The sequence below is a fragment of the Hyla sarda genome, chromosome 4 (genome assembly GCF_029499605.1).
Source record: "Hyla sarda isolate aHylSar1 chromosome 4, aHylSar1.hap1, whole genome shotgun sequence".
NCBI lineage: Eukaryota > Metazoa > Chordata > Amphibia > Anura > Hylidae > Hyla > Hyla sarda.
The window spans coordinates 230728572-230749636 of NC_079192.1; the positions used below are offsets into that span (position 1 = coordinate 230728572).

A 21065-nucleotide genomic window follows, 5' to 3' on the forward strand; every position below is an offset into this window, starting at 1 on the left:
GTCAACATAAAGTGGACATATTGTATTTGTGAATAAAAATAAAATTTATTTGGAATATCCATTTTCCTTACAAGTAGAGAGCTTCAAAGTTAGAAAAAGCTAAATTTTCATGAAATGAAAGGATGCAAGTAACGCCGAAAATTTACCACCAACATAAAGTAGAATATGTCACGAAAAAACAAATTCTCAGAATCAGAATAATCGGTAAAAGCATCCCAGAGTTATTAACGCTTAAAGTGACGGTGGTCAGAATTGCGAAAAAGGGCTGCATCCTTAAGGGGTTAAAACAAATCTGAGGCAAAAATAAATAATTTTTTTTTTTTAAAGCACAACAACAAGAAGTTCAACCATACTGGCAGTGACACAAAGTTATGCACTAATAATGTTTAAAGGGGTACTGCAGCCAGAATTAACTTATCCTCTATCCTGTTGATAGGGGCTAAGTAGCTGGGGGGGAGAGAAGAGAGGTCAGACCACTAGGGCCCCCCGCAATCTCCTGGAAGAGAACCCGGTCCCACTCATTTATTGAAATGAATGGAGCATGTGCAGTATAGATGTAGATGACACACACTCGTGGACAGAGCGAGACAAGGTTCCTTCCAGATTACGGGGGGCCCCAGCGGTTGGACCCTCCGTGGTCAGCTACTTATCTCCTATCCCCCTGATTGATAGAATGAAGGGTCAGTAGTGTGCAGCTGAATTCACTGTGCCCCTTTAACTCTGCTCTGCACAGCTAAATTAAGCAGTATACAGAATAAAGATTTAAGTGCATGAGACTTTAAGCAGGTTTATGGCAACCGCTCCCCATTTACACCTAAGAGATTGTAACACTAACAAGTCACAAGAAAACAGGCAGAGAAAATGGCTATTTGGGCCCAAATGGGACATCTGCACTTAGAGGTGTACTCACTTTTGTTGCCATGGTTTAGAGCAGTGTTTCCCAAACGTCCTCAAGCGCCCCCAACAGGTCATGTTTTCTGGATTTCCTTAGTCTTTCACAGGTGATAATTATGGTCAGTGAATCAGGCATCACCACAGTTATATCACCTATGAATCCTGAAAACATGACCTGTTGGGGGTGCTTGAGGACCGCGTTTGGGAAAAACTGCTTTAGACATTAAAACTGGTACGCTGGTGGAAATTTGTATTTTTTATTTTAATTACTTCTATTTGTAAATTACTTCTATTAAAAAAATCTTAATCCTTCTAGTACTTAACCCCTTAAGGACCCGGGCTTTTTCCGTTTTTTCATTTTAAATTTTTCCTCCTTAACTTTAAAAAATCATAACTCTTAAAAATTTTCACCTAAAATTATATATAATGGCTTAATTTTAGCGTCACTAATTCTACTTTGTAATGACATTAGTCATTTTACCCAAAAATCTACGGTAAAACTGGGAAAAAAAAATCAATGTGCGACAAAACTGATGAAAAAAAACACTATTTTGTAAGTTTTGGGGGCTTCTGTTTTTACGCAGTACATTTTTTGTCAAAAATGACACCATATCTTTATTCTGTAGGTCCATACGGTTAAAATGATACCCTACTTATATAGGTTTGATTTTGTATCACTCCAGAAAAAAATCATGAATATATGCAGGAAAATGTATAAGTTTAAAATGGTCATCTTTTGACCCCTATAACTTTATTTTTCTGTGTTCAGGGCGCTTTGAGGACTCATTTTTTGCGTCGTCATCTGAAGTTTTTAGCGGTACCATTTTTGTTCTGATCAGACTTTTTGATCACTTTTTATTCACTTTTTTGTGGTATAAAAAGTGATCAAAAATGTACTATTTTGGACTTGAATTTTTTTGCGCGTACGCCATTGAACGAGCGGTTTAAAAAGCGGTATATTTTTATAATTCGGACATTTCCGCACGCGGTGATACCACATATGTTTATTTTTATTATTATTTACATTATGTTTTTTTTATTTTTGGAAATGCCGGGTGATTCAAACTTATTAGGGGAAGGGATAATTGAAAGGGTTAATGATTTTTTTTACACTTTTCTTATGCAATATTATAGCTCCTATAGGGGGCTATAACATTGCATGTACTGATCTTTTACACTGATTGATCCATCTCCATAGGAATGGATCAATCAGTGTTTTCGGCGATTGAATGCTCAAGCCTGGATCTCAGGCTTGAAGCATTCATTCGGCGATCGGACAGCGCAGGAGAAGGTAAGAGACCTTCCTCCTGTAGCACAGCTGTTCGGGATGCCGCGATTATACCGTGGCGATCCCGAACAGCTCCCTGAGCTAGCCGGGCACTTTTACTTTCATTTTTAGCCGCGTGGATCAGCTTTGAGCGCGCGGCTAAAGGGTTAATAGCGTGCGGCACAGCGATCAGTGCCGCGCGCTATTAGAGGCGGGTCCCGGCTTCACTATGACGCCAGGCCCGCCGCAATATGATGCGGGGTCACCGTGTGACCCCGCGTTATATCGCAGGACCGGGACTCATGACGTACGCATACGTCATGGGTCCTTAAGAGGTTAAAGGGTACCTCTCATCAAAAATACTTTTGATATATTATAGATTAATGTATGCAGAATAACTTTACAATTGCATGTTATTAAAAAATATGCTTCTTTCTATTTAATTTTCCACTTTGAAGAAATGACCACTAGGGGTCTCCCTACCAGTCCTGGCAGCAAGCATTTCAGACTATGCTGGAGTCTCAAACACTACGAGCTGCCAGTCTGCTTTGTTCACAAAGGAGAACACTCAGAGCTGCAAGCCTGCTTTGTTCACAGCCTGTTTGGCTGTGAACAAAGCAGGCTGGCAGCTCTGAGTGTTTAGGACTCCAGAAATGCTTGCTGAAGGGACTGATTGGGAAAAATACAATAGAAAGAAGCATATTTTTCATTAACATGCTATTGGAAAGTTATTCAACATTCATTAATCTAAAATATATCAAAAGTTTATTTGAGAGGTACCCTTTAAAAGCTGCTGTATGCTCCAGAGGAAGTTGTGTAATTCTTTCCAGTCTGACCACAGTGCTCTCTGCTGACACCTCTGCCCATGTCAGGAACTGTCCAGAGCAGGATAGGTTTGCTTTGGGGATTTGCTCCTACTCTGGACAGTTCCAGACATGGACAGAGGTGTCAGCAGAGAACACTGTGGTAAGACAAAAGAAATTCAAAAACAGAAGAACTTCCTGTGGAGTATACAGCATCTGATAAGTACTGGAAGTATTAAGATTTTTAAATAGAAGTAATTTACAAATCTGTTTAACTTTCTGGCACCAATTGATTTAAAATAAATAAATAAAATAAAAGTTTTCTACCAGAGTTAATGACCGTTATTTTGAGGGGACAACTTTAACCCTTCCAGGACTCAGCGTTTTTCTACTTTTGTTTTTTCCTCCTCCCCTTCTAAAAATCATAACGCTTTCAGTTTTCCACCTACACACCCATATGGAGGGCTTTTTTATTGCACTACCAATTTTACTTTTTAATGACATCAGTCATCAAAAAAAAATAAAAAATAAAAAGCAATTTCGTAATTTTTAGAGGCTTCCGTTTCTACACAGTGCACTTTTCGGTAAACCTTAAAACTTATAATTTATTTTGTAGGTCCATACATTTACAGGGATACCCAATTTATGTAGGTTTTAATTTTATTATACTACAAAAATTTTAACTACATGCAACAAAAAATATATGTTTAAAATTGTCATCTTATGACCCCTATAACTATTTTTCCTCATACGGAGCTATATGAGGGCTAATTTTTTGCACCGTGGTCTGTAGTCTTTATCGGTACCATTTTTGTTTTATTGTGACTTTTCTGATTGCTTTTCATACATCTTTTTAGGGTATACAAAGTGACCAAAAATACGCAATTTTGGACTTTGGAATTTTTTTACGTGTACGCCACTGACATTGCGGTTTAATTAACATTACATTTTTCATAGTTCGGTCATTTACGCACATGGCGATACCCCATGTTTAGGTTTATTTATTTATTTTTTTTAAATGGGAAAAGGGGGGTGATTCAAACTTTTATTAAGGAAGGGGATAAAATCAGTTTTTTTTCACACCATTTTTTAGTCCCCATAAGAGACTATTACATGCAATCTTCTGATTGCATACACTGTTTAATACTATAACATCGCATTGATCAGTGTTATCGGCGCTCTGCTGGTCCAACCTGCTGAGCAGGCATGGAGCAGCAGATAACCGATCGGACAGAGAGGAGGCAGGTAGGGACCCTCCCCGTGTCAGCTCAGTTGGGACGCCGCAATTTCAGCACAGAGGTCCTGAACAGCCCGATTAAACTGCCAGGAATGGTTTACTTTCACTTTAGACACGGCACTCAACTTTGATTGTCTTTCCTGTCTAAGGGGTTAAAGCCGGGCATCACCGCAATCGGTGAGGTCTGGCATTATACACAGGTCCTGGCGGCTGATAGCTGCCGGGACCACCTGGCTATGACGCGGGGTCAACCTGTGAGCCCATGTCATAGCAGGGGAGCAGGCACAGGGCATACAGGTACGTCCTGTGTCTTTAAAAGGTTAAACACTGTTAGACAGGCTGTGCACTCATTACTTTATTTTGTACATTGTACAAAAATGTGAGGGGTGTACTCACTTATGTGAGATACTGTATAATAGGGATCGACTGATTATCGTATTGGACAATATTATCGGCCGATATTCATGATTTTGTAAGTTATCGGTATTGGCATCTAACCTGCCGATAATGCGGGCGCTTTAAATCAATGAACTGCAGTGGCTTTTGCAGGGCCAGACACTGCCACCGCCACTCGCTTCTCTCCCCCTGCCTGTCCTGGGGTTCTAAGTCCAACCACCGCCGCTGCCCGATTGCCTCCCCCTGCCTATCCTCTGGTCAGAGACCGCCACTGCCCCATTTACTCCCCCATCCCCGATTTTATAATTACCTGTTCCCGGGGTCCGCGCTACTTCTTGCTCTGGCGGCGTCCTGAGCTGTCATGTGCCGGGCCACTGACGGTGACGTCACGTTGAGGACGTCACTCGTCATTGCGCAGCGCACAGCAACAGCGCAGGACGCCGCAGGAGTCAGAAGTAGCGCGGACCCCAGGAACCGGTAATTATAAAACTGGGGATGGGGGAGGCAATGGGGCAGCGGCGGTCTCTGGTCAGAGGATAGGCAGGGGGAGGCAATTGGGCAGTTGGACTCAGGACAGGCAGGGGGAAAGAGGCGGTCTATGGCCCTGCAAAAGCCATTGCAGTTCATTGATTTAAAGCGCCCGCTTTAAATCATTGAACTGCAGCGGCTTCTGCGCGGCCAGAAACAGTTTATCAGGGTATACACACACACACGCACCCTCACTTTACCAAGGATATTTTTGTTGGGGGCCCTGGGTGAATTAAAATGCACGGAATAACGGTATAAGTTATCGGCTATCGGCCAAAGGCTGTACGGGAATGCTGGGAGTTGTAGTTTTGCAATAGCTGGAGGCACCCTGGTTGGGAAACCTTGATCTATACAAAGCTTTCATGTCCATCAACAGAAGAGGAGTATGTAACACACTACTTTGAGGCCAGTATGGACATCTGCAAGGAAAAACAACCAGCCTACATGTAAACCAGACTGCAGGTATGGTGATAGCAGAAGATGCAAGAGCTAGGCTTCAATATCATGATGTCAGCATATTTTAACAAGAGAATTAAAGGTTTACATTACATATGGGCAACTTTGAAGTTTACCACACAGTTTATAAGTAGAAATAATGCTTATAAAAAAGGCTGACTAACTACAAACCATAGATATATTGTTTAACCCGTTAATAACCCAGGCAATTTTTTATTTTTTTGCATCTTACTTGTTTTACTCATCTACATAACCATATTCCGACACCTATAACATTTTTGACACCAGGGATGGTGAAGATATGAAGTTTGTAAGTTACCCCCGTAAGTAGTCCCCTGGGCGGTGAGCGGTTAAAGATTTTACCATATTATGTTTAATATATATATATATATATATATATATATATATATATATATATATATATATATATATATATATATATATATATATACACACACACACACACACACACACACACATTTGGGATCGACCGATTATCGGTTTGGCCGATATCAGCAGATATTCACGATTTTGGACATTATTGGCATCGGCAATTACCTTGCCGATAATGCCCCGCCCAGAGACGACCGCCGCCCCATTGCCTCCCCCTTCCTCGGTTTTATAATTGCCTGTTCCCGGGTCCGCTACTTCTGGCTCCTGCGGCGTCCTGCGCTGTTGCTGTGCGCAATGACGAGTGACGTCCTCAACGCAACATCACCGTCAGTGCGCACAGTGACAGCTCAGGACGCCGCTGGAGCCAGAAGTATTGCGGACGCCAGGAACAGGTAATTATAAAAAACAGGGATGGGGGAGGCAATGGGGCAGCGGCAGGTGGTTGGACTCAGGAGGACCCAGGACAGGCAAGGGGAGAGAGGCGGGCGGCGGTCTCTGGCTCCGCAAAAGCCGCAGCAGTTCATTGATTTACAGAGCCCACCTTAAATTATTGATCTGCAGCAGCTTCTGCGTTGCAGGGGGATGGGGCTGGGGGTTCGGTGGAGAGAAATAGCCAATAACTTATACCGGAATATCGGTATAAGTTATCGGCTATCGGCCTGAAAGGTCACAGATTATCGGTATCAGCCCTAAAAAAAACAATATCGGTCGATCCCTAATATATAACGCATTGCCAAGCATTATATATGGTAAAATCTAATTCTTAGTTCCCTTTAACCCCTTAAAGGGGTATTCCGCCCCTAGACATCTTATCCCCTATCCAAAGGATAGGGGATAAGATGTCAAATCGCCACGGTCCCGCTGCTGGGGACCCCCGGGATCCCCGCTGCAGCACCGCGCTATCATTACAGCACAGAGCGAGTTCGCTCTGCACGTAATGATGGGCGGTACAGGGGCCGGAGAATTGTTACGTCACGGCTCCGCCCCTCGTGATGTCACGACCCGCCCCTTTCAATACAAGTGTATGGGAGGGGGCGTGGCGGTCGCCACGTCCCCTCCCATATACTTGCATTAAGGGGACGGGCCGTGATGTCACAAGGGGCGGCGCCATGACGTCACGCTGCTCCGTCCCCCGTATCGCCCGTCATTACGCACAGAGCGAACTCGCTCTGTGCTGTAATGATAGCGCGGTGCTGCAGCGGGGATCCCGGGGGTCCCCAGCAGCGGGACCGTGGCGATCTAACATCTTATCCCCTATCCTTTGGATAGGGGATAAGATGTCTAGGGGCGGAATACCCCTTTAAGGAACAGCCTATTTTGGCCGTAAGGACAAAGACAATTTCATTTTTGCATCATATTTTTCCATCCTGAACTTTTAAGTGCCTTTTAACTTTTTTTTCCCCCTCCATCTACAGATCCAAATGGATGCTTGTTTTTTTGAGCAACCAATTGTATTTTGTAATGACATCTAAACTGTATGACACAAACAAAACATTATTATTTGTGTGAGGAAATTTAAAACTAAATCATAATTTGGCTACTTTTGCAGGGTTTAGTTTTTATGCAATGCACTTTATGGTTAATATCATTAACATAATGACATACTTTATCATTGTATTATTCTAAAAAGAAGAAAAAAACAATAGTTAGTGGGTCCCGGTTACTATGAGCAGCCAGGACCCTGGACTAATTCCGGGCATCACTGATTGTGCCGATGCCCGGAATTAACCCTTTAGACTCCAAATCAAAGTTTATTGCAGCATCTAAAATGTTATAAACTATCCCGGCCAAAAAAAAAAAAAAAAAAGTCTGGTCCTAAAGTCGAGGTCCATAAGTCCAAAATGGGCCATAGCATAGCATTGATCAGTGTTATTGGCACTCTATTGCTCCAGCCTGCTGAGTAGGCTTGGAGCAGTAGATCGCCGATCGGACAACAAGGAGGCAGGCGAGGACCATCCAGTCATCCAGTAAGCTCATCAGGACATCGCGATTCGGTCGCAATAGTCTGATCAGCTCCGCTGAGCTACCGGGATAGTTTTACTTTCACTTTAGACGCCGCAATCAACTTTGATTGCTGTGTCTAAATGGTTGATGCTGGGCATTGGACCATTCGGCGGTGCACGGCATTAACCCTGGGTCCTGGCTGCTGACAGTAGTCAGGACCCACGTGGTTTGAAGTGTTCTCCGCTTGTGAGAATGTTTTAAACCCCAGTAACGGGATTAGGGCGTACAGGTACGTCCTGCGTCCTTAAGGACTCGGGAACTGGGTCGTTCCTGTACACCCTGCATCCTTAACTGGTTAAGGGGTAGGGTACATTAAATAGGGAAGTCACAATTCATAAGAAATCCTCACATGAAGTAATTCGGAAAATCCCCAACAAATCTGCAGCATATCTGTCGTATGTGAACATACCCTTATAGTTGTGAAAAAGCAATATTTTTTACTTTTCTTTCCCCGAGACCTACTGTGGCCAGATGTTACACAGGACTATAATGAAACATCCAACGTTTCGGTGGCTTACATTTCATGACAGTATGATCTAGGTATGGCATTTTCCCATAGTCTTGTCTATAGGACTTCTGAAAATTCCAGAAAACATATAATACAACTAACAAAACTAAAAAAAATAAATAAATACACAGTTGGAAAACCATGCACGACAGCTGGTAAGTCACTCTGGCTTTTGCATAGTATAATTATACCATGGTGTGTCTTTAATAACACTGTACCAGGACGATAATGCTGTGCAAGTCCAGAGGTGTATACCCAAATATGAACTCCCATATCATTACCACAGGGCTTGTCATCTTACCTCTGAGTTGGAATATCCGGAACACTGACTGTTGGTACCACTGTACAGGTTTCAGTCACAGCTTTTTTGGATTTTTTAGCTTTTTTCCTAACTTTAGATGTTGACCTCATGGACTTTTCAGTGCCCTTCCTACAAATGCCATTTTTAGACTCTGGTTCTTCATAAATATTTAGCGGCCTCCGGACACACCCTGAAGGAGTATGAGCATCACAGTATGCAGTCTTTTTTACAGAAAATGTGGTGCCACTCACAGTCACTTCCTTCACAGGTTCCATTTTCATGTACAGCCCGGCCTTTTGAGCACATGTGACATGAAAAGCTGTGTAACAGTTAGCCTTATGGCACTGAATGCAGGCACCAACACCTTTTTTCTTGCAGAGGTAGCAAGTTAACTTCCATCTTGCCGGGGGAATGTTTCGAACACCGTCAATTGGTTCAATAAAAACTGTGTTTGCAAACCCTACTTCTGGTATCCATAGAGCGCAAACAACATGTCCCCATCGATCATCATCAGTCTTTTTAAAGGCACCTCCCCTGTTTGGGCACAATACGCACTCAATAGCTGTATTCCGTGACTGTAGACAATGCCTGCATAGCCACTGTCCTTCTGGGATGTATGGCACACCGTAACACTCTTGATGTACTGCTAAATTACACATATCACAAAACAAGATAACATTACTATTCTGACATTCACCATCCATGCAAATACAACACACAGCATCCTCGTCAATCAATGACTGCTGTTCACCCTGCTTTTGGTTTTCAAAGTAAGATTCTTTCTCAAATCGGTCCATAAGAAACTCAAATATGTCTTGAGACACTACAGAAAAGCCTTCACTTTTCCTTTTGTCATTTATTATTTCCAACCAAGCGTAATCCTCCTCATCCATGTCGTATTCCACTTCTTCATCCATCTCTTCGGAGGACTTTTCCTGAAATTTGTAGTATGCAGCAGACCTATGTGGAGCAGATGGGGGGCTACATTCTATGACACGTACTTTGGGCTCTGGAAGAGTGCTCGTGGTCGTATGACCATGAGTGGTTGGAAGAACTTCACTTTTCTTCTTTGCTTTGCTCACTTTGTGTCTTTTAGACCGCAGACAAGCCAGGGGTGGCTGCTCGCTGTTTTCTTTATTACTATTGCATTCACTCATTTCTTGAGCAGTAGGATCATCATCAGAAATAATGTCTAGAGGATCAAATATACTGATTCTGTGCAAGCGTCCTTCGATTTCAATTTCAACCATTCTCTGTGCCTGGGCATACGTCAAGGTCTCTCGAGTAGGGGAATGTTTAATACTACATGGAGAGGTAGACGTTCTGGGGGCAGAAACCCTATGCCAGCGTCCTTTTCGCCTCATCTTGGGAGATCTAAAACAAAACAAACAGATATTAGTTAAATTGTAGCAAGAAGGAGTTGCACAACAGCAATATTTACATTTAACCCCTTAAGGACTCAGCCCATTTTGGCCTTAAGGACTCAGACAATTTAATTTTTACGTTTTCATTTTTTCCTCCTCGCCTTCTAAAAATCATAACTTTTATATTTTCATCCACAGACTAGTATGAGGGCTTGTTTTTTGCGCGACCAGTTGTCCTTTGTAATGACATCACTCATTATATCATAAAATGTATGGCGCAACCAAAAAACACTATTTTTGTGGGGAAATTAAAACGAAAAACGCAATTTTGCTAATTTTGGAAGGTTTCGTTTTCACGCCGTACAATTTATGGTAAAAATGACGTGTGTTCTTTATTCTGAGGGTCAATACGATTAAAATGATACCCATTATTATATACTTTTATATTATTGTTGCGCTTAAAAAAAATCACAAACTTTTTAACCAAATTAGTACGTTTATAATCCCTTTATTTTGATGACCTATAACTTTTTTATTTTTCCGTATAAGCGGCGGTATGGGGGCTCATTTTTTGCGCCATGATCTGTACTTTTTTTTGATACCACATTTGCATATAAAAAACTTTTAATACATTTTTTATAATTTTTTTTAAAATAAAATGTATTAAAAAAGTAGGAATTTTGGACTTTTAAATTTTTTTTTCGTTCACGTCGTTCACCGTACGGGATCATTAACATTTTATTTTAATAGTTCGGACATTTACGCACGCGGCGATACCAAATATGTCTATAAAAAATGTTTTTTTATGCTTTTTGGGGGTAAAATAGGAAAAAACGGACGTTTTACTTTTTTATTGGGGGAGGGGATTTTTCACTTTTTTTTTACTTTTACTTTTACATTTTTTTACATTTTTTTTTTACACTTGAATAGTCCCCATAGGGGACTATTCATAGCAATACCATGATTGCTAATACTGATCTGTTCTATGTATAGGACATAGAACAGATCAGTATCATCGGTCATCTCCTGCTCTGGTCTGCTCGATCACAGACCAGAGCAGGAGACGCCGGGAGCCGCATGGAGGAAGGTGAGGGGACCTCCGTGCGGCGTTATGAATGATCGGATCCCCGCAGCAGCGCTGCGGGCGATCCGATCGTTCATTTTAATCGCGAACTCCCGCAGATGCCGGGATCTGTATTGATCCCGGCACCTGAGGGGTTAATGGCGGACGCCCGCGAGATCGCGGGCGTCGGCCATTGCCGGCGGGTCCCTGGCTGCGATCAGCAGCCGGGATCAGCCGCGCATGACACGGGCATCGCTCCGATGCCCGCGGTTATGCTTAGGACGTAAATGTACGTCCTGGTGCGTTAAGTACCACCTCACCAGGACGTACATTTACGTCCTGCGTCCTTAAGGGGTTAAATGGACACTGTCACTAAGAAAAACTTACGACACGTTGTAGAGACATATCTAAAGTTTTGATTGGTTTGGGTCCAAGTGTGCAGACCCAGATCGATCGCTAGAACAAGCAAGAAGAGACAAACTATGCGATTATCTAGGTCCGCGCATGCTTCTCTCCCCACCCATTCTAATCGGTCAGGGTCTTAACACCGAGACCCTGACCGGTCAAAACTTTTGTCTTGTCTCTAGGACATGTGAAAGTTTCTTTAAGTGACAGGTACACTTTAAAATGTACTTTTTTTTTAAAAAAAATTGTTATTGCAAATAACCATATCAACTGTTCAAGATGTGGACAATCCTTTAACACAATACTGGTCAATGGGCTGATCACAGCGCAAGCAAGTTCATATACTGGGGAACAAACTGATTCATGACTGATTCACGTATTACAACCATAATGTATCGTAATAGAAGGGGGAATTTGTAATTATTTGCGTCAAAGTTTTGAGACTTTTCATTTAAAAGGTTTTTCTAAAGACATATCAAGTCTTCATTTCAATTGATATCATGCAGTGGTCCGGAAGTTATGATTTGCGACTTTCCATTTCAGTTTGTCACATTTTTTGGTGCAACTACACTAACTGAGGCGCTGATCTACAGCAGCCCTGACTAAGCTTACAAAACTGGATGTGGACAGCATTATTAAAAAGTCGCAGGGGGGGCTCCATACAAAGTGGACTACTGAAGTAAATAATGGGATCAGCATGATCTTTATCACATGCCCTGTACCATGTAATAAATTGGTGCAAGTCCCCAATACCTAATCTGATACCTGCCAGCGGGACTTCCGCCGGCAGGTATCACGAAGGTGCGGTAAGCCGTCTGCACTCTCCGCTCCCGAGCTATACAGCGCGCTCAGCAGCGGAGCACACATTATAGCCGGGACCCTCATTAACCCTTTAGACACCGCGATCAAAGTTGATCATGGTGTCTAAAAGTCCTGAGATGTTCTGCCGGTTAGCTCAGAGATGCTGATCGGGATCACCGCGGTGTAATTGGAGGTCCCTTACCCTGCTCCGTGTGTCCGATCGTAGCTCCTTTACTGCTACCAGCCATGGCAGGTAGTAGTAAAGGAGCGCCGATAACACTGATCAATACTATGCTATGGTATTGCATTGATCAGTGTACGCAATCTATAGATTGCATGTAATAGTCCCCTATGTGGAGTAAAAAAGTGAGAAAAATAGTTTAAAAAAAAATTAATGTGAATTAACCCCTTCCCAATAAAAAATTTGAATCACCCTCCTTTTCAAAAAAGTTTAATATATATATATATATATATATATATATATATATATATATATATATATAAAAGCCCTTTATCACTAAGTAACGGTAATTGGTATAGGAGAGTACTTAAGACAAAGTATCGGTACTCGTACACAGTCTTAAAAAAAATGGCATCGGGATATCCCTATTCCCTAGCCTGTAGAAATAGGATCTACTGTGACCTGCATAATAGAAATGAAGTAGGATCGACTCCAAACTTCTGCACAGAGAAATCTATGAAAAAGGGGGAAAAAAAAAAAAAATCAGCTTGGCTCACAGTTTTGCATTGGATACATTTTCTTTCCAAATGAGAATTTTCAACAATAAAAAAAAAAAAAAAAAAAAAAGTGGCAAACCATCACCGATCACCTGCCTGTTCTGCCGTGACTGGATCTCAGCATGTCATGGTCCCTCTTGACAAGGACATGTGATCATGCCCCCAAATATTGGCTGCATCAGGTACATGTCAGTGTCAAGAGGGATTCAGAAGTGTTGAAAAACTGGCATGTGAGGCTTGGAATAGGGGAAGAATCAGTGTGCATGACTTCATTTACCGTTCATTTAGTAATAGATTTTAAAGGGTCACATTCTAATGTTTACATTTAAAAACAAAAATTTAGATTTCCACTTTCCCATTGAAGTCAATACAGAAAGCCTCAAAGAAACCTGCAGCAAAAACGGATATGCTGCATATTTAAAACCTAAACCCTATGTCAATTTTAACATGGACAAGAGTTTTACCAATGTATTCACTTTGAATCTATTGAAATACACTTTGGATTTTCCATATGCAAACCCACGGCACAAAATCTGCAGCATATCTATAAAAAATTATGTTATTACCAACATCAGTCTCCAAAATGAAAAAAGGAGGTGATTTGGAGGTACCTTACCAATAACCTCAACAAGATACTTGCAGATTCAATGTTACTGCAGGATACTAGATTCCATGGGATGAAGACTCCAACTAAGCCTATCCACTTTATGTTATGGAACATATGTCCCTACAGAACATGCCATTTGATTTTTATCTATCTATCTATCCCAGACAATAACACTCCTCAGGTCAGGTCATCAGTGTTTGAATGGCTGAGGGTCTGACATCCAGGACCCCAGCCGTTCAGCCCAATGAATAGGAAAGGGTGACAGTACCAGATGCAGCGTTCATATGGTAACCAATGAGGGACACAGGCTCTTCTACTCCTCACGGGATAGTTGGGAGTGGATGTGACAAAACAGAATGATAAAGCCTCCTGCATGATAGAAACCTTGAGAATCACAAGCATCCAAATGTCAAAATGCTGATATAGTCTGGGTAAAAACAATGCTATGTGCAGAAACAGTCCATGTAAAAAATATATCACCCAGAGTGGATGCTGTAGATCGCATTCTGGTGCTCTCCATTCCAAGTTCAAGCTGTGGCATAATCCCCAAAAAAAGAAGCTGGGGTTGAGTTGTGTAGCTTTGTGCAATGTTTTAACTGCATGGGCCTCTAGCTCTTGAGTTGTGTAGCTTCATGCAATGCCCTTTAAAACGCTGAGTGAAGCTATGCAACTCAATGCACAGAATTTGAGCTCCGAAATGAATGAACCAGACGGTGGCCTACTACAGCCTCCACGATGGGCGACATATTCATTTTATTATAGTTTCTGAATAAAAACAGCAATACTATTAGCATCTTAGCATTTGGATGTGTGTAATTATTTATGTCAGTCTATTCTGAATAAAAGCCTTTAGTCACACACATACTCCACCAAAGTAAGAGTACCTGTCATTATAAAATAAACTTGACATATCCTAGCGCCATGTCAAACGTTGTGATCGGTAGGGGTCTGAGTGTTTAGAACTCGGCAAATCAGGAGAACGAGCTGGGAGAAGTCTGCACTGCCGCACCCAACTTTGCCTGCCTCCTTCCTTGTGTACCGTGATCTAGACACATTCATAGACTTACATGACGAATGTGGGTGAACAGGAGACTGATGCGGGGTCTCCAATCGCTATACCTACCTGCAGTCCGGAGCTTCAATCCCCCTCTTCCAGCACTGACTTGCGCTTTGAGGGGGGCCCGCCAGCTAGATTTAAATATTCAGAAGCGCCTGTCACGTGAGCGCTCAGTATGGACGAGCACTCACATCACTGGCGCTTATGAATATTTAAATCCAGCCGGCGGGCCCCCCTCAAATTGCAAGTCAGCCCTGGAAGAGGGGGACCTTAAGGGGACCCCGCATCGGCCGCCTCTTCACCCGCACTATAACCCGGTGCATCGGGTTATAGTGCGGGTGAACGGGTGACCATTTTCCTTTAAGGGATTTGGTCCATGAGAATATCAGGATGTATAAACCTTGAAAACACAATTGTGCCTATGGCCATCTTTAGTTACACGCTACCATGAACAACTGAACATGTATTGTTAAAAAGGTACAGCACCAGTATTTTTGCTGCAAAAATATCTGCTACTGTACACACAGCAAATTTTCTATATGGAAAACGTGCAGTCTATACACCACGTGTGACGATAAGAATAAGAGGTCTTTCCTAAATTTGCAAAAAGATGAACAATAAAACGAAGATTTATGGTGACAAGCCTTCATACCATCAGTAGTATAGGTAGATGTCTCCAGTCATCTGCTGCAATAGTGTGAAGTGTCACCTGGAAAAATATGTACTTACCAAAATGTGCATGTTATTGAAAACCCTGACATCACAGGACATTCCCTACACCAGTGTACAGTGTGTCTAACTTGCTTTCCAACCAGGGTGCCTCCAGCTGTTGCAAAACTACAACTCCCAGCATGCCCGGACAGCCTTTGGCTGTCCGGGCATGCTGGGAGTTGTAGTTTTGCGACAGTTGGAGGCACCCTGGTCGGGAAACACTGACAAACATATGCTGTGGTATACCCATGGACCTCCATTACGCCAATGTGGAGAAAAGTATGGCACTATGATTTTTTGTGGTATAGAAGAGTTCTGCATACTTATCTATGCTTTTCTGTACCCCATAAACAAACTCCCAATGCTCCCAAGGTTTGCAACAGCTGGAGGCACCCTGGTTGGAAAGCACAGGTCTAACTGTTGCAAAACTACAACCCCCAGCAGCTGGAGACACAGGCCCAGATTTATCAAACTGTGTGAGAGAAAAATAATATAGGGGGGAGATTTATCAAAACCTGTCCAGAGGAAAAGCCCATGGCAACCAATCAGATCGCTTCTTTCCTTTTTAACAAGGCCTCTGCAAAATCAAAAAAGCAATCTGATTGGTTGCTATGGGCAACTTTTCCTTTGCACAGGTTTTGATAAATCTCCCCCATAGTGATTTTCCACAACAACCAATCACAGCTCAGCTAACAAGCTGTGGTAAAGTGAAAGCTGAGCTGTGATTGGTTCTTGTGGGAAAAAAAATCACAATTTTTTCTCTCACACAGTTTGATAAGTCTGGGCCACACTTTTTGGAGAACACTACCATTAACCAAGGAGCAACATGGAGATTACAAGAAGATAGTGATCCGATAGCTGTGTATCTGAGAGGATAAAAACACCCGCTACACAACTTGACAGCACAGATTTTCACCAAGAACCAGAAGCACACAGTCTCCGGAGTATTCTAGTATGAGAACTATGCAAAGTTGTGGCAAGAAAGTGGAACAGAACTGTGTGATGAAGGGTGATGGTTTTGTGGTGGGATGTTAGAAGGAGGTCAGGACGCTCCACATCTCAGCACACGTTGTACAAAGCTGTCATTCACCAAAAAGAACTCTTAGGGTGCAAGCACACCACGTTTTTGTAATACAGTTCCTGTATCAGGTTTTTGATGAAAAACTGATTCCTCAAAACCTGACTAAACTGTATCAAAAAGTGTGTACAAATTTTAACCCATATACGGCTGAAAACCGTACACGGATTGAAAAATGATTCCCGGTTGCATTAGTTTTTTTAAGGAAAAAAAAAACATACATTTTTAACTTTTCACTCCATTTTGAATAAGGTTTCACTTGTTTGATTAAAATTCCAAGAAAAAAAAAACTGTGCCAAGTCAAAAACTGTATGGTGAAAACCTGATGGAACCGTACGCACATACAGTTCTGTACGGTTCCCATTGACTTCCATGTTAAAAAAAACGTATACGGTTTAATAGAGTTTTTCACCCGGACCAAGAAACGTGGTAGACTACAGTTTTGGATAAGAGTAAAAAACTGGACAAAACCGTATGAGATGCAAAACGGACTAAACCGGATGATGCGTTTGACATACGGTTTACAATGTTAAGTCAATGCATACGGTTTTCTATACAGTTCCATACGGTTTTTAACTTGAAACCGTATACGGGAACTGTATAACAAAAACATGGTGTGCATGCACCCTTAGGCTGGGTTCGCGACACATTTTAGGCAATATGGGACCGCATACGGCTGGAGGGAGCCAAAACAGGACACTTCCATTGCGGTTTTTGCCCCATATGCGGTTTCCCACTGGACCTAAAACAGTGCTCACCCATGGTTTTAGGTCCGGTGGGAAAACCGCATAGGGGATAAAAATGAGCCGACCGGAGTCAGCGTTCACTCCGGTCAGTTCATTGAAATACATTACATATGGGCTCCATAGGGGAGCGCACGATTTTAGCTCCCCCTATTCGTATGCGGTCCCGCATTGCCTAAAACGTGGTGTAAACCCAGCCTCAGTCTGGTGAAAAACTTCTCTTTAAAATCTGGTCAGTGATGGGGTTAGGGGGGAATAAACTGAAAAACACTGACGCTAACCTTCCTCACTGGAATAACGAAGCGCCGCTCAGCCAGTGTGAGGTGGGACATTGCTGTGTCTACTGAAGCGAGGATGTGATTTTACCTGGACAGCAGGGAGCGAAGCTCTGTTATAGCGGCGCTGGCACAAGGAAAATAGAGTTCTTTGCTAGACTACCCCAATTACACTCCCCACCTCCTATGCACCCCCACAGTAAGATTCCTAAGACCTGACTGGACATTCCCTGATATGTACTGTATCATTTGATGGAAGGGCTGGTTTCCATCTATACCACAGCATTATGCCGGAGGATACTTTTAACAGTACCTACACCAGTGTTTCCCAACCAGGGTGCCTCCAGCTGTTGCAAAACTACAACTCCCAGCAAGCCCGGACAGCCTTTGGCTGTCCGGGCATGCTGGGAGTTGTAGTTTTGCAACAGCTGGAGGCACCCTGGTTGGGAAACAGTGACCTAAACATATGCTGTGGTATACCCATGGACCTCCATTACGCCAATGTGGAGAAAAGTATGGCACTATGATTTTTTGTGGTATAGAAGAGTTCTGCATACTTATAGGTACCACATAAACACACGCTTTTTGTCCCATAGAATGTATTCGTGGCATAGGTTTATGTGCGTATACCTTTAAAACGTGTAAGGCTTTGGTTGGTTTTACGTATTTATAGCTTATAAGATATAAACATAAACAGAGAACGAGTAGTTTAGGTAGGTATGTCAGCTGTGATGGCACCCTTCTATCTCAGGTCATTGATAAAACTGCCTCAGTGCTGCTGTCACCTGTAGTTCGCCCAGGCTGTTTATGTGGTGCCTGCGCCTTTAAGGCAGCCCAGCTGCACCCAGGAGCCGGGCGCTGATAGGACAGCGCAGTCCGTGTTTAATAACAAGAGCAGCCTGCTACTACCTGACCCCTGTGGGCGCTCAACAGTTAAAGGTCTCCCCCAAACTTGGGACGGGAGCCAGCCCCGTGACGTCACTGCACCAAACACTTTTCCCGGGCCTGTTCAAATCAATGGGTGGCGGTTAGAGCGGCCCGGAGAGGGGAGCAGCGTCCAGCACCAAACATGGCGCCTAACAACACAAGCGCACAAAGCGGAATCACACACAGCAGAGACAGGGAGCAGCGCCGGCTGGAGATGGGGGAGGAGAGGAAGACGGGACTGGGCTGCGGAGTCATGGGCGCCCTTACCTGCGGCTGACAGTCGGGCTAGCACTTAATGGCGACAGATCGTTCTCCCAGCCTGACCGTGAACTGTGTGGCCACCGCCACGGAGCGATCACAAAAGCTTCCCCTCCTCTCCAGATCTTCCGGTTGTGACTCCCTCCCCTGACCACTCGAATGGAAGAGGAGGGGCCACGGGGATAAGCCGTGAGCCGCTGTCCTCGGATCCGCGCGAACGTCCTGGCCTGTCCCCGAGTAGACGCACGGCGGCCGCGGCTCGGCCCAGATTCTTCCTTTGAAACAAACAATGCGGTTTCACCAGAACGCGTACCGCCCCTCTCCGCTGGACAGACGTAACGGCGTCACGTACGCTACGTGCCGCCATGATAGGGGAGGCAAGGGGTGTTCGCCAACCGCAGTGTTGTCACGGTGATCAGCGAAGGCACGTGGTTTGCGCTTCCGCTATCAGCTATCTGCCCTCTCTTAACCCCTTAAGCACCAAGCCCATTTTCAAGGCCAATTTTATTTTTGCGTTTTCGTTTTTTCCTCCTCGCCTTCTAAAATCCATAACTCCTTTATATTTCCATGTACAGACCCATATAAGGGCTTGTTTTTTGTGTGACCAATTGTACTTTGTACTGAAACCTCTCATTTTACCATAAACTGTACGGCAACCCCCCCCCCAAAAAAATTTTAGGGAGGAAATTTAAATGAGAACCAAAATTTTGCACATTTTGGAGGGTTTTGTTTTCACACTGTACACTTTACGGTAAAAATGACATGTGTTCTTTATTCTGTGGGTCAATATGGTTAAAATGATACCCATGGCTAGATACTTTTATATTTTTGTACCGCTTGAAAAAAAAATCTAAAACTTTTTGTACAAAATCAGTAATCTAAAATCGCCCTATTTTGACCACCTATAACTTTTTCATTTTTCTGTATATAGGGCGGTATAAGGGCTTATTTTTTGCGCCATCATCTGTACTTTTTATCGATCTCACATTTGCATATATAAAACATTTAGATCATTTTTAATAATTTTTTTTTAATAACATGTGACAAAAAAAGCTGCATTTTTTGACTTTTTTATTTTTTACATTTACACCATTCACCGCACGGGATAATTAACATTATATTCTTATATTACGGACATTTACACATGCAATGATACCAAATAGGTTTATAAAAAAAAACGCTTTTTGGGGGTTAAATGGGAAAAACTGACAATTTTCTTTTTTATTGGGGGAGGGGATTTTTCACTTTTTTTTACTTTTTATTTTTACATTTTCCAACTTTTATTTTACACATTTTATGTCCCCATAGGGGACTATCTATAGCAATCCTTTGATTGCTAATACTGTTCAGTACTATGTATAGGACATAGCACTGATCAGTATTATCAGTGATCTTCTGCTCTGGTTTGCTCGATCTCAGACCAGAGCAGAAGACCCCGGGAGACGGCCGGAGCCAGGTGAGGGGACCTCTGGCTGCCATGCTGGATGACTGGATCGCTGCGGCAGCGCTGCGGGTGATCCGATCATCCATTCAAAGTACCGCACTGCCGCAGATGCCGTGATCTGTATTGATCATGGCATCTGAGGGGTTAATGGCGGACATCCGCGCGATCGCGGATGTCAGCCATTATCGGCGGGTCCCCGGCTGCTAGTAGCAGCCGGAACCTGCCGTGTATGACGTGAGCACCGTTCCGATGCTCGCGGTCATACATAGGACGTAAATGTACGTCCTGGTGCGGGAAGTCCCTCCAAACCAGGACTTACATATACGTATGTGGTCGTTAAGGGGTTAATGAATGGTAAGGGTGCATTCACACTGAGGAATTCAAGAGCAATAATTTCGGTCAGGAAATTGTTGCCTTCTGTCATTTTATCCATGAAGCAGAATTCAAGCGGAATTTCCATGCAGAAATGAAGAGGAATGAAGGAGGAGGCTATATAACCCCTTAGGGGCGTAGCCCATTTTCACCTTAAATGGGCACTCTCATTAAAAAATTTTTTGCTATTGCACTCCTTATGGTAAATGAAAAATATTTCTAATATACTTTGTTTAAAAAAAATGACGTTTTCTATGTTTTATTTGTGCTTAAAAACACTCAAGAGCACATTTTCCCCAATCTTATACACAGACAGGACCGAAGCCCAAACACAGAAAGTGCAGCCTGGAGTGCTGAGGGGGGGGGGGGGGTCCAACCAACAGCATATGGCAGTTATGTGTGAGAGAAGCTATGATTGGATGAGGCTGGACACCC

At 43.0% G+C, this 21065-nt stretch overlaps 1 protein-coding gene across 6 annotated transcripts in view; it reads right to left on the bottom strand.

Moving 5' to 3' along the window:
- Positions 1 to 21065, bottom strand: part of BRD1 (bromodomain containing 1) — a 136260-nt gene that overhangs the window by 65904 nt on the left and 49291 nt on the right. For 5 of the 6 annotated variants that reach the window (XR_008892651.1, XR_008892650.1, XM_056573710.1 and 2 more), the window contains exon 2: positions 8788 to 10161. Coding sequence is in view for 4 of the 6 variants with exons in the window: in XM_056573708.1 (XP_056429683.1) it covers positions 8788 to 10161 (1374 nt within the window). In the remaining 2 variants the exon portion in view is untranslated. Of the gene's footprint in view, positions 1 to 8787; positions 10162 to 18823; positions 19234 to 21065 lie in introns of those variants that run through there. The other variant, XM_056573709.1, reaches the window with a different exon arrangement.